Here is a 15,000-nt window from a genome sequence, read left to right as displayed (position 1 = left end):
GACACCTCTGTTGGTAAAAACGAATGAAGGATAAAAAATTAAAAAATAAAAATGTATGAGCGAGCGAGACAGATGGAGAGTGTGAATGAGGGGGAGTGAGAAAGTTAGAGTGAGGAGGAGAGTAGGTAAATCGTGCTATGTGTAACGGAAGGTATAGAGGGAGCTAATCGTGTGATAATTAATCGGCTACATAAGGAAAGAGGAAGTAGATAGTTTAAGATGGATAATTTAAGAGGTTGAAAGAGGGCGTTAAACCGAATAAAATCTGAGACATAGAAGAGAGGAGAAGAAGACTTGTGTGTGTCTTGATATGTGGACATATATGTGTATGTATATACATGTATAACATGTATATACGTACGCATATATGTCCACATATCAACACACACACACATACCACACTTAGACACACACACACACACACACACACACATATTATTACGAATCAAATACTTTCATCATAAACAAATAAATTTTCAAGCGTTATCTGTCAAAGGGAAATAACTTATATGAATGACTAGTATGAACCGAATTATCTTACTTGCTTAATTCTATAATCGTGTAACGTCTAATTTTCTTTATGCACACAGTTACTATATATCAGAGATGAATTAATAGACGTGGATACCGTTAATCGAAAAGTTACCTTCGTTAATACTTAATCCGTTAGCCAAAAAGTTAACTTCGTTAATCGTTAATCCATTAATTCTTCAAAAATGTAACGTTAACTGTTATTGAAAAACGGCATGTCTACAGTTTAATACCCCACCGAATTTGTTGTCGCATAACTTCCAGAAGAATGGATACTTTTTAAAGGAACTTTCACCAAATAATCGATTATATCCTGTACATTGAGTGTATTCTTTTATTATTTTACGTGGTTCAATCATTTGACTGCGGCCATGCAGGAGCACCGCCTTTAGTCGAGCAAATAGACCCCAGGACTTGTAAGCCTAGTACTTTTTCTATCGGTCTCTTTTGCCGAACCGTTAACCGACGGGGACATAAACACACCAGCATCGGTTGTCAAGCGATGTTGGTGGGACGAACACACACACACACACACACACACACACACACACACACACACACAGACACACACACACACACATACACATACACACACACACATACACACACACACACACACACACACACACACACACACACACACACACACACACACACATATATATATATATATATATATATATATATATATATATATACGACTTGCTTCTTTCAGTTTCCATCTACCAAATCCACTTACAAGGCTTTGGTCAGCCCGAGGCTATAGTAGAAGACACTTGCCCAAGGTGCCACGCAGTGGGAGTGAACACGGAACCCTGTGGTTGGTAAGCAAGCTACTTACCACATAGCCACTCCTGCGCCTATAGTCGTAAAGATTTGTTACAAAACTATCTTGCGAGAGGTTGGAGAGAGGAGTTTTGGAAAATTCACAGGACCCCCCCCCCCCCCCACACTTTTCCCCCTCATAACTTTCTGGAAAATAGGTATTTTTTAATGAAATTTTATACACATACCTTTCAAACAGTGTAGATTACGATTACAAAAATATTTGTTAGCAAAGTGTTAGAAAAGAGGAAGGGGAAAGAGTTTCTGATCAGACGACCCATATCAGTCGGAATTTGGCGGCTATTGTTTCGAATGCTTTTTACCAAAATCTTCAGAATGATCGAAGGCATTTTTTCACGAAAAAACAAAAACAATAAAATTTTGAAAAAATTTTTCATCACTCCCGCCATCCCGTCATCACCCCAGTCTGGATCGATTTTGGCCATTTTTCTCTTTTTTCACTATACACTTCAAAATCTGCGAGGGAAATATCTTCGATTTAAAAAAAAAATTGTTCATAATTTCAGAGGAAAATGTGCGTTTTAACGGAGATCTGTCTGTTCTTTCTAACACATCCCAAAACCTCCCACATCGTTTCTTTCTCACTTACACATCTGTTGATATTTTTCAATATTCTTCTCCCCATAAACAAATTTTATGGAATGATGATGTCAAAGTAACACATGCGTAGTCCCAACCGAGCGAGGCTGTATTATGCGTATGTGTAAAAAGAAAAAAAACATCTAAAACGATCTTTAGTATTCATATTAATCTGTTAAATGTAATACTTATTTGCTCACGTTATTTTGAATTATCCAGGTTAAAGAGGGGTGTCCACAATATTCCCTTGTAACTTTGTAAATTTTTTACATACAGATTTGAAATTTTGTCAGTGGATATTTTATATACCACTGGTTTATAGTTATGCAATTTTATCTGATCTTGCTGAGTAAATTTCACTTTTATGGGCAGGTAAATTTAATTAACAGGTGTAAAATCAATAACATTATGAATAAATGCTAAAATTGAAATTCTTAATGCCTCTTACCTGTCAGATTTATTGTTAAAATTATACCAGATAGCAACCGACAAAATTTTTCCACTTTTCAAGATGAGGTACATTGATTTGAACTAATTAAAATATAGGTATAATCAGTACAAAATTTTATTCTTTCGATAAATATTTCGTTCCTCGGTGTGGAATAATTTCTTCCACAGTTTTTTCGGGTGCATTCAACGTATCTGACCTACAAAGCCGCCGCAAGCTACTTTTCTCCGTAAGAGAAAGTTGGGAGAGGTAGCGGGTGGACCTCAAAGTTTCCCATCAAGGAAATTCTATTTTGTGGGATACTCTACTGGTGCTAAAACTTTACACCCAGAGATTAGGTGTTCCACTGTTCCAATCCCATCGTTGGAGTATCAGCACTTTGGGTCTACTCCATTTTTCATCACATTTACTTGATAGTTCTAGGTCAATAAGCTCTGATCTTGAGCAGCCAAGATAAAGTCTTCGCACTCTAACTTTAGCCCTCAGCTCCGTAGCCACTTTTGGGTGTGCTTCTAGTCTACATCAGCTTGTTTGCTATGGTCCACATATTTGCCATGCAGAGGTTTTTGTTCCCACTTACCAGTCAATTGTTCAAACGCGTTTTGCTTTGCTATTGATTTCATCTTTGCAACTACAGTTCTCGCACTTCCATCATGCTGTTCAATCTGGGTATTATGCATGAACACACTAGCAAATTTTTTGCTCTCCTTCATAACACAACGAAGCTTCTAACGTCTCTCGTGGTTTTCAACAAGCTTTAGCATCCAGTTGTTAGATGTTTCAAGATATTTTTACCTGTTCAATTGTGGTGGTTTTGTAAGAGATTTCAAGCCCCTACCTCCTTGAACTCTGGGAAGGTAAAGACGATCTGCGTCTGCCTTTGGGTGGTGTATCTTATTGTAAGTTTGCAGCTTACGGATTTTCCAGTCAATCTTCCTTGTTTCGCACATATTCCAGTTTAACACATTAAAAATGCAAATAACAACCGGAATTGCTAAGGAATTTATAGCTAATACCTTGTTAGGTGCATTTAACTCGGATTTTAGGACTGCTCGAACTCTACTGAAACATTTCTTCCTGATCTCTTTCATGCTTCCATGCTGAATGCCAGAGCCCTCATTTATTTCGAGGTATTTGTAAGTTTGTTCCTCCTTGAGTTCTTTTATAACTGTGTTATCTCAGACACTGAATTTGATGTCTTCAATTTCCCTTTCTGGAAAGTGGCCTTGGCACATTTATCAAGACCAAATTTCATTCCGATGTCATCACTGAATGACTTCACAGTATGTAGTAGTCCTTCAAGCTCATTATTGTCTTCGTCATAGATTTTTAAGTCATCCATACATGACTTATTTTCTTGTCGCTCATTTTATACCCATACTCTGTTGGTTAATTTCACTTGTAAAGGGTCTTAGGCTTATGCAAAAAGTTAGAGGTGAAAGTGAGTTATCTTGGAAAATGCCGCAGTTGATATTAATATAGTTTGTGGTCAGTACTCCATTAGAGTGGTATAATTGGAGTTTCGTATTCCACACTCACATGTGTTTCAAGAAATTTGAAATCACAGGAAAAATTTTGAATATATCCAGGAATTTCAAGATCCATGAATGCGATATGCTGTCAAAATCTTTTTTGCAATCAATCCAAGCGGCACTGAGATTTCTGTGTTTGTTATGTGAGTTCTCAAAGATCAGGCGATTGATTAAGAGTTGGTCTTTCCATCCATATGAGTCTCGTCCAGACCCTTTTTGGTCAATGTGGAAAATATCGTTGTTCCATAAATTTTTGTTTTCCCTAAGAGGATAGATGTTAAAATTTTATATGTAGTAGATAGACATGTTATGGGCCGATAGTTTTGGGAAATTTGGTTTCATTATTCTTCCGGAGTAGGTAAGTAATACTTCTTGCTAACCAATCAGGTGTTTCCATAGGATATCTCATCATTTCATTGAATAACTGAACTAACTCTTCGAGTGCGTACCTGAGTGATGCGAACCAGAGATATGGCACTCTATCATTACCAGGGGATTTCCACTTATGAGCCTTCGTGAATGTCATCCTTAGGTCTGCTATTGCGATGTCTTCCCATGCTTGTTCTAGTAAAATTAGGTAGGATCCTGTTGTGTATCTAATCCAGTCTGCATTTTCATTGTATATCTTTTCCTCACTCCAAATATTTTTCCAAAAGTTTTCAACTTTTTCCATGCGAAGTGGGTCTTCAATGGTTATTTTCTTCTTCCCTATTTCTCTGTAGAATGTTTTCGCATTGGATGTGAACAGCTTATTTTGCTTGTAAAATTTGTTTCTTTCCTCAAATCTTCATATTCTTTGGGCGTTTGCTTGAACTTTTTGTTGCAATATTTCTTTTGTTAAAAGCAGTTCTTTTCTTGGTGAAAAATTTTGTTTTCTCTCCATCTTTCTTCTTTCTCTGGATTTCACGCCGTTTCTACTGATTAGTTAATCTAATATTGATATTTCACCGTTCATCATTTCAATCTCTTTTTCAATTTTACTTTTCCAGTTTGGAATTCGTCTCAAGTTTGTATTTCTTTGTTTTTTCTCATTTTCGGTTACTCCTGCTGGAGTTTTCTCATACCACGTCTTTGTAGGCCGTGATTTCCACAGAACTTCCAATGGATTATTCTTGCCACATTGTCATGGCGTCTTTACTATCTGCGTTGTGCCAATTTCGGGCATTCGCCAACGATGTGCCATACCGTTTCACCCCTCTCACCACACATTCTACATCTGTTACTATCGGTAGTGTTCTCTATTCTCCACTTCATATAGTTGATCTTTAACGCTTTTCCTCAGCTGTGCATATGAGTATTTCTGTTTCTATCTTCAGGTCATTCCTCCTCATCCGTAGCTACCGGTCCTTGGCATCTGTCTTGGCAATCATATCTCTTGCAAGGTGACCGTACATTTTCTTTTCCTTCCATGCCTTTTCTCTTCTTATTCTTTTTTCTTTTTGTTCATTTCTTGTTTAAATTTTTCTTTAGTTGCACAATTTTCAGGTTTGATGACGCCGACCTTCGTGTGTTTCGGCAGTGGCTCTATTTTTAATATACCACCCTGCTTTGATACAGTCCTGGCAACTGATCAAACTTCTCCCTCTCCTTCTGCTAGATAAGTACAGCCTGTCGGTGTCACTCTTAGAGTAGAAGGTTCCGTGTACAGTAAACATTCTTGTTCTGGTATCCATTTTCTTCATTTCCCTCTTTTGCCGTTTTACAATTCCCACTCCCTACCGAAGTGATGCTATCGCCCACGTATTGACTGCTTGGATTCTATTCCATACACACAATTTTGAGCGCAACCTAATCTTCGGAAATACTCCATTCTCAGTTTCTCTTTCATTTCCCTTTCAATATCACGTTAAACTCTAGTACACCAAGGTATTTGTATCTTTCCGTTTCAATTTGTTTAATCAAGTCTCTATTCGGTAATTCTATTTTTGTTTCATCTTTGCCATACAGTTTCAAATTATTATTTAAAAAAATAAATAATAATAAAAATAATAATATTATTATTATAATTATTATTATTATTATTATTATTACTTTTATTAATGTGTGCCTATCTTTTTCTGTTGTCGTTCCACACTGTTGGTATAGCTTCCAGTATATATAGATCTCAACTCTGTCATCAGTGGATATATTCCTTCTTAGCCAGGACTAGGCAGCCAGAAACTACCATTTATTGTTTCTTCTACTACTTCTTCTTATTATTGTTGTTGTTGATTTTGTTGTTTTTGTTCTTCTAATTATTGGTATTTACTTTTAATCTGCATGTTCGTTACAACCACTTGCCGAGACACACCAAGCATCCTAAGGTGAGTGAAAGATGAGAGAGGTTACTGTATGACAGAAAGCCTGGGGAGGGGAACTGGCAGGGACAGTAGCAAAATATCTTCATGTAATACAACACAGACATTTAAATTGATAGGGTTTTTCTAAGGATCTGAGCAGTACTTGTCAGCACAATCTTTTGAATTTCTCTGAGATATAGTTCTCCTGGGATGTTGTCTAGATATTTCTGACATCCCTAAGAGGAACCGATCTTGCTCTAAGATACCATATCTTTTGTATTTCAATTTCTAGTTCCTTACATCTACTTAATTTGTCAAATTCCTTTACAGATATATTTTTAACAGTGGGAACATTTACATTTATTAGTTTACTAGTATTTTCTTTTCTGTCTTTAATAATTATATCTGGTTGACTTACCTGTATCGTTCTGTCAGTGTTGACTGGAAAATTCCAGAGGACAGTGATATCTTTAACTTCAACGACAGGCACAGGATGATGTTCATATCAGTAAGGAGTGCAGATTTTGTAGTGTTTAAATATTTTCCAATGTAGATATGTCCTAACTTATCGTGGCGATTTTTGTATTCGTTTGGTGTCAGCACAGGGCATCCCGAACGTGGTGGTCTATTGTTTCGTCAAATGTGTCGCAGAAGCTGCATTTAGAGTCAGAACCGTTTTTGAAGAACGTTAGCCTTGTAGTTTCTGAAAAGCAAGCTTTGATCTTTTGCCGCCAATGTGAAACTTTCAATCTCTGCTTTCAGTTCTGAACGTCTCAGCCACTGCCGGATTCATCAGCATTTCGACTTATTATTGTTGTTGTTGTTATTACTATAATTATCATTACTACTACTACTACTACTACTACAACTACTACTACTACCACTACTACTGCTATTACTACTACTACTACTACTACTACTACTACTACTACTACTACTACTACTACTACTACTACTACTAAAAATAATAATAATAATAATAATAATAATAATAATAATACTGAAAGCCTGGGTAGCACTGGCTCCATCAGCAGGACTAATATAGAAATGCTAACATCCTAGTGCATTTTTTTGCCTACACAAGTTAGGCCTGCACTTGTACTCTCTTTGTGTATTCACTCAGGAGATGATTGATACTTTCGTCTCCTTTCCTGCAGACTCTACATTTGCTGTCTGGTTGATTTTTATCGATCTTTGCCTGTATCAGGTTTGTTCTAAGGGCTTGTTTCTGGGTGGCTATAATTAGCGTTTCGGATTCTCGTTTCAAGTTTCCGTCTGTCAAACATCGCCAGAGAGTCCATCGAAAATGCCTCGTGGAAGACCGGCTGCACGAGGCATTTTCGACCTCTTATAAGAAACTATGATATTCAATCACATGTGTGATTTATATATAAACCGTTAACTTCAATCACGTGTGTGATTTATTTATAAACAGCTAAAAAAAAAAAAAACACATTTCAGAGTAGTACGGATGATACTAGTAAGACGTAAGTTATTTCCCTTGTATTTTTATTTACCTTTTTTACCTCCCGATACTGGAAGATCACCGATAACAGTATTCTATCAGTTACGACGATGAGTGTTCCAGATGATCTGACCAATTTCAGGGACAGTCGACACCTGAAATTAACGTGCAAGTGACTGTACACTTCACAGACACTCGTACCTTTACCGTAGTTCTGAAAGGGATTCAACGCGACACAATATGACAAGGCTAGTCCTTTAAAATAGGGATACAACTCATGTTTGAAAGACAGGTACAACTCATGTTTGAAATACAGGTACAACTCATGTTTGAAATACAGGTACAACTCATTTTTGAAAGACAGGTGCAACTCATTGTTTGCCTGCTGAGTGAACTGGAGAAACGTGAAATAAAGTGTGAAAGCACAAAAGATAAAATGATTTTATTAATTAGATAACACGGCAATGTCAATATAGAGTGATGTGATTAACTCAGCCTTTAAGCAAAAAGTTCCAAAACAATATCAAAGAGAAAGAAATTGATGTGAAATAGGTCAGAATTCTTCCCTGGAATGTTCAGAGATTAACTCAGCATTTAAGCAAAAAGTTCCAAAACAATAACAAAGAGAAAGAAATTGATGTAAAATAGGTCAGAATTCTTCCCTGGAATGTCCAGATATTCTGTGATCCGCTTGTTGGTACTGAAAAACAGAATGGAATAAAATAATTTTTCGTTAATGAGTTGTATTTTATTGCAATGGCACGAGGTAAATGTATGTTATGTTGTAAGTATAGTCTATGACAGACATATATTAGTGTGTGTGTGCGTGTGTGTGTGTGTGTGTGTGTGTGTGTGTGTGTGAGTGTGTCAGTGTGTCTGTGTGTGTGTGTTTGTGTATGTGTGTGTATGTGTGTGTGAGAGAGAGAGAGAGAGAGCGAGAGAGTGAGAGAGAAGTGGGGAGTGCACATTGTAAGTTTAGCCAAATTCAGTGTTTCTTTCCACTAAATCCCACAAAGAATTATATTAGAAAGCGTGGTCCTAAACAAACTATATTTCAAGAGACAAAGAGAAGAAACATCCACGGTAGGAGTGTTTGTTCACCTGGAGCTATGAGACCGCATAGGAATTTCTACCTCGTCTCCCCACCTGCAAAAAACTAGCACCCAGTTTTCCTTTACGTCATTCTTAATTGCCTTAAAAAGGAAGAACACATGAAATAAGGTGGTGCTAGATAAGTGCATCGGTAAAAAAAAAAACACACAAAAAATCAGTATTATCACGGATAGATTTCTCTTTGATCAAAGGTATGCTAGATCAATACTAAGCTAGGATAAATATAACAATGAGAATGTAATTTTTCGTAATATTAACATCAACTTTCAATGTTTACATCTACGCGTGGTAATGACATGAGTGATCTCCAATTGGCATAAAATGTTTTAGGTCAAGATATATATATATATATATATATATATATATATATATATATATATATATATATATATATATATATATATATATATATATATATATATATATATATATATATATATATAATACAGAATGGGACAAGAACACAAAACATCCAGACAGTTAGGTGATACAAGAAAGGGACAAAACATCCAGATAGACGATACAAAGAAAACACGGACGGGTCATTCGGAGTTTTCTTTCTTCAGTCGAGTTCCAGATTATCCTTGCAGTTTCGGCTGGTTATTCTCGATATTGCTCCAATCTGGCCAGCCCCAAGGAAAAACTATGCTAAGAGCATTAGATTCCTTGGAAGAAAGCAGCGAACGTATACAAAAACAAGGACAGAAAAAAACGAACAATGTTACACAAATACAGTAGGAATAATAACGGGACATAACAACAGATACATATATGCATGCACACGCGCGCGCACACACACACACACACACACACACACACACACACACACACATATATACATACATACATATATATTTATATACGTATGTTTTATGTTTGTATGTATGTATGTATGTATGTATGTATGTATGCATGTATGCATATATGCCATAAGGTCTGCAAATTTAATGGAGGCCTCAAAAGACATTTTAAGATCCACAAAGATCAGAACTTAACTGTTGTTCTTGGTGGTCCAAATCAGATATGGAATTTATGTGGGAATCTTTTGAAAACATTGTCAGGTTTAAAAAGCCACATTACACGCTATGATAGTTCTAGGGTGTAGTTACAGGAGGTGGTCAGATTCTGTATAAGGAGTAGACAACCACCATATATATATATATATATATATATATATATATACATACATAGTAGTTTAAAAGGATCTATCTTATAAGATGAATCCTGTGGGGACGCTTCATTAGGCCTTGGGCCCAAAAATGACACTTCTTGCATCGAGTGTATATTAAATTTTATTAAACTTCAACAATATTTTTCAAGCAGTGAACAATTTTCATGAAAACAATGAGAAAATTTGTTGATTTGGAACTTAAACCACCACCACCATCGCCACTAGATCTGCCATACACACACCATGCAGACTTCTGATCCCACCACCGTCAACACCTTTGACTTCGCCGCCTTCTCTTCCATAATCATCACTACTGTCTTTCAAATAGCTTACTCTCACTTCATCCCTCACCACCTCGGCTACCACCACCACCACCACCATCACTGCCGCCTCTGCCACTATCACAACTACAGCCCATACTATTACTATCACCCCATTTCTATCACAAAAAGGCTAAATGTGTGTGTTCGTTCAGTATGTTACTTTAGCCTGTTAGTTCAGTGGTCAGTTCCTCTTTCTCTCACATAGCGACTCATTCTCTCTCATTATTTTTACTCGCACAGCCACCATCAACACTACTACTTTTAAAAAAAAAAATTCAGCTCTCTCTATATTTTGTGTCTCTCTATTTTCTTTCTCTCTCTCTCTCTCTCTCTCTCTCTCTCTCTCTCTCTCCCTCTGTCAGTTTTCGCCACTGCCCTCACCGTTTCTATGCCTACTATTACTCTCACCCCAACATGAGCAATAGTAGGAGTGTTAATGAATAGTAAGAGACGGGGTCGAAGTGTGACACACTGACACACAGAAATTACTTTTCGCATTTATTATATTAGATATATGTGTGTGCGTGAGTGTGTCTGTGTGCATGTTTGTGTGTGTGTGTGTGTGTGTGTGTGTGTGTGTGTGTGTGTGTGTGTGTGTGTTGGTGTGTGTGTAAATGGATTTGCCATTTATCAGTTTTTGCTTGTTAGCCACCTATATTATTGTTGTTATTCATTTTATTAATGATAATAATGAATTATATCTATATAAATATTTTCGAATATTTATTCATTCAGTAATTTCATACACTGGCACCAGTTTTTTTTAAAATTTGGCTCTAGCTTTTCAACGGTTACCAAACACAAGGAATCGAGCTAAGTTTTTAACCCTAGGTAAATAGTGATTCCTGCTGATGAGAATTAAGGAAGATAAACTCTCGAAATTTAAAATCAATTGATCCATAGATATCTATTTCCTCATTTTCCGGCTTTCTGCTTTGCTCGTAGTCTGATTTCTGTTATGCTTGTAATTTTTCCAGTGATTGGTGGTTTTCTTAGAGGATTTTTCAACTCTGATTTTCACAACAATGCTGGCACCTCGTGTCCTATTATAATTATGAATTAATTGTAAAATTTTGGATTTGCCATTTATAGGTTTTTGCTTGTTGGCCACCTGTTTTATTGTTGTATAATCCATTTTACTAATGATAATAATAATAATAATAATATCTATATCAATATTTTCAAATGTTTATTATTTTAGTAATTAACATTTGAAACTCTCTCATTGTGCATCAATAGGTTTAGTAATTCAAAAATAGGTTAATAACATTCACAAAACGAATAACGTATTCTATGTGGCTTCCATTGTCTGCAATTACAGCCTCCACACGGCCCCGGATCCCTGCACAACTCTTCACCTCGAAGCCACTGGACATCCTAGCCCATTCTTCATTGATAACAGGTTTCAGAGAATGATATCGAGGAGGGAGATTTTGTTGGTGGCATGCTCCAAAATGCCCAACCCGATATAGTCCAGAGGGTTCAGATCCGGGCTGGAAGAGGGCTAAAAGTTCATAGGTCAGAAAGCAGCAAAGTTGGAGTTGCAGAAATTCTGTACTTTCTTGGCAGTATGGCTGGAAGCATCAACCTGGGTCTACACATAGCTGCCATCTATTATTATTATTATTATTATTATTATTATTATTATAATACTTCATCTAATTATTTTTTGTTCATTGTCAGTGTATTCTTCGTGGGTATATAATAATTATGCTTATTTCCATTCGAATTATTTTTGGTATTTTCCTTACTATGATCATTTTTATGACTTTCCAAACATTACCAATCCTTTAAAATCCCAAATTAATAAATTCGAAAGGTCTAAGTAAATACATATGATAGTTAAAATTTGAAATACACCCTTAATTGGAATATCATTAGTAGAGCAAAGTCATATAGAATAGGTAATAAAATGTGCTTATTATGCACAACTGAGTCTATGAAAATACTCCAGTCGAGAGATGTATTACTGCACAGTTTAGAAGAGAGAGGAAAAAATGCCGACATAAGAATAAATTTACGTATAATAAAATGAAAAATATATAAAATTATGTAATCTAAACAATTATGAGGAAGATAGTTAAATGTAATTATAATAGAATTATATAATAGCATTAAATACGGATATACCAAGAACCAAGAATATATTTCAAGAATATTACCTTAAAAGGAATAGACAATCCACATTTAATATAACATAAATCTCTACATCTTTAACACTACAGAAAAAAATCCAGTTATAGCTAAATTTCAGAGTATCTTGTTATTATCTCCCCTTGAATTCAACCTTTCAAATATTATCAGTCTTAGAGAATTTTTCAGAGTAGTTTATTTTATTTATGTTATTCCCAAAATACTTAGCGCACGACAGTGGTAGCAACCATTTTCACAGGAACAAGGAGTAAACATGTAGATAAATATTCTTCCTTTGTTAATTTTGTTTACTAGGTTCATTTACTACTCTTATTCAATAAATTCATAACGTATATAGAAGTTTTTACTTTTTAAATATTATTAACTTACGTTTGACGTAAAAATGGTAATTTATTCTTGTATAGTTAGGGGTAAATCTTACAATAAATTATTAATTCCCGTAATGACTATATGGATAGGCGGTAAAATTTGATGTGTTTATAAAATAGTCGATGAGGGTTTCTTTATGTTTAGCACTTTCTATGTATATATATCGGTATTGTATTTTTAGGTGTTTAATAATTTTATCAATTTTTATTAATTTAATAAAATTTTTAATTCAAATTTTTTTTTTAATTTTGTAATTTTTAAAAATATATTAGTAAGTTATATATATTTTTATTATATTTTTATTCATATTCTTATTTTTCTATTGAATATATCTTAGAATATGTAGTTTTAAGTTTGATACGTTAATAATAATAACAATAAGAAAAATAGCCTGAGAACGCACTGGTAGATTTATGGATTAGGTATGGCCTGGTTAAACAAACCACCAGCGCAGAAACACGAGTAGCGTTGATTAAAATTATCTTCTTTTACCACAGACTAATAACTGTAATGTATATATATTTTTTCAAATATTTTAAAAATATTTTAAAATTGAATTTATTGTACTTTATAGTAGGCTTTAAAATGCTTATATTATTATATTGTTATATAATATATTATTATATTGGATATAACTTTCTATTTGTATTCCAGAAAATAAGGTTTTCCTGAAATAGGAATTTTGCTTCTATTGGTAAAATCCAAAATTTGTAATAATATATATATATGCACAGAAGGTTATGTCTGTGTTGCGTGCACTACTGAATATGACAACGATCAGCACAGAAAATAAGAGACGATAATATATAGAAACTTACCTGGACAAATAGGGTGTTTGTTCATTTTGGGGAGAAGATCTGTCCACAAACCGCATATATTATTCATGTAATTCTCTTTCGTCTCAACCTTTGCTTTATCATCAATCACAACATATATCTCCCTTTTGGGTGTGAACTTGGGCCATGGATCATTGGAGCAATCAGAGCAATCTCCATTGTTAGGATTACTGGAAAATAATAAGACAAAGAGAAATCAAAACTTTAGGTAAGTGAGGCTTTGTGCTTATGGTAGGAAACATGATAAGAAATATTTTTATGCAAGTGACTGGAGATGAATTGACAGATTCGTTAGAACATCGGACAAGATGTTTGAGGTAACTATTTTTTGCCTCTTATATCAGTATTCAAAATCCCATCAAGATCAACTTTGAATTTTAGTCTTCATGTGTAAATAAAATACAATGGTTTCAGATTTTAGCACAAGGCCAGTAATGTCGAAGGAGGGGGTAAGTCGACTATATTGACCAGTGTGATCGACTGGTACTTAGAAGTAAATACTGAGATGAAATTAATCGACAACAGCCTCCCTTTAAAATGAATGCCTCGTTTCTGTTCTGTTGAAGGTGGTAAATAATAGACTTAGTTGAGTTTTGGATTCAAATACTTGAAGTGATATAATCACATTAATTTCTAAGTTTGAACCTCGAAATGTGATTGGGAAGCAAGCTTCTTTACCACACAGCCACGTCTGCACCTATATGTATGCCTATCTATCTATTTATCTATCTATCTATCTATCTATCTATCTATCTATCTATCTATCTATCTATCTATCTATCTATCTATCTCTCTGTCAGTCTGTCTATTTATCTATCTATTTATCTACCTATGTACATATATATATATATATATATATATATATATATATATATATATATATATATTTCGCGAACACACATACTCACACGTTCACACACACATACGTACATACATACACACACATACATGCACACACACGCACACACTACATATATATACACGCACACACACACACACACTTCAAAGTACCACTACCTTTCTACTGACCGTTCTCCTACGCACATGTGTATGTAGACACACAACAGACAGCCACTCCTACTAAAATTCTTACTACAAATTCTTCCTATGACCTTAAACGATACTAAGTGCAATCACAAACATACATAAAACTCCACAACAACAAACACACACTCACACACACACACACACACATACACACATACACGTGCTATCATTACACACACGCACACAGACCAGCGCACACGCACATGCTCACATATACACACATACCTACTATTTTTCAGCATATTGGCATACAATTTTTTTTCTTTTGCCCTTATTTATAATTGTTTATAATTTTCAGCTAAAAAGG

The 15,000-nt window shown here is 35.0% G+C and overlaps 1 protein-coding gene across 5 annotated transcripts in view; it reads right to left on the bottom strand.

The window, feature by feature from the left end:
• Nucleotides 1-8,107: 8,107 nt before the first annotated feature.
• LOC106882574 (acetylcholinesterase) overlaps nucleotides 8,108-15,000 on the bottom strand; it is a 135,732-nt gene continuing 128,839 nt past the window's right edge. For all 5 annotated transcript variants that reach the window (XM_089357251.1, XM_052970477.2, XM_052970478.2 and 2 more), the window contains 2 exons: nucleotides 13,629-13,816; nucleotides 8,108-8,380 (listed from right to left, as the gene is read on the bottom strand). In XM_089357251.1, the coding sequence (XP_089213377.1) occupies nucleotides 8,268-8,380; nucleotides 13,629-13,816 (301 nt within the window). In that variant the 3' untranslated portion in view covers nucleotides 8,108-8,267. The remainder of the gene's footprint in view (nucleotides 8,381-13,628; nucleotides 13,817-15,000) is intronic.

This window comes from Octopus bimaculoides, chromosome 9 (assembly GCF_046866305.1).
Source record: "Octopus bimaculoides isolate indiv1 chromosome 9, ASM4686630v1, whole genome shotgun sequence".
In the NCBI taxonomy this organism is placed as follows: Eukaryota; Metazoa; Mollusca; class Cephalopoda; order Octopoda; family Octopodidae; genus Octopus; species Octopus bimaculoides.
The sequence above is the reverse complement of the archived record's forward strand: the minus strand, read 5'-3'. Positions and strand labels throughout refer to the sequence as shown.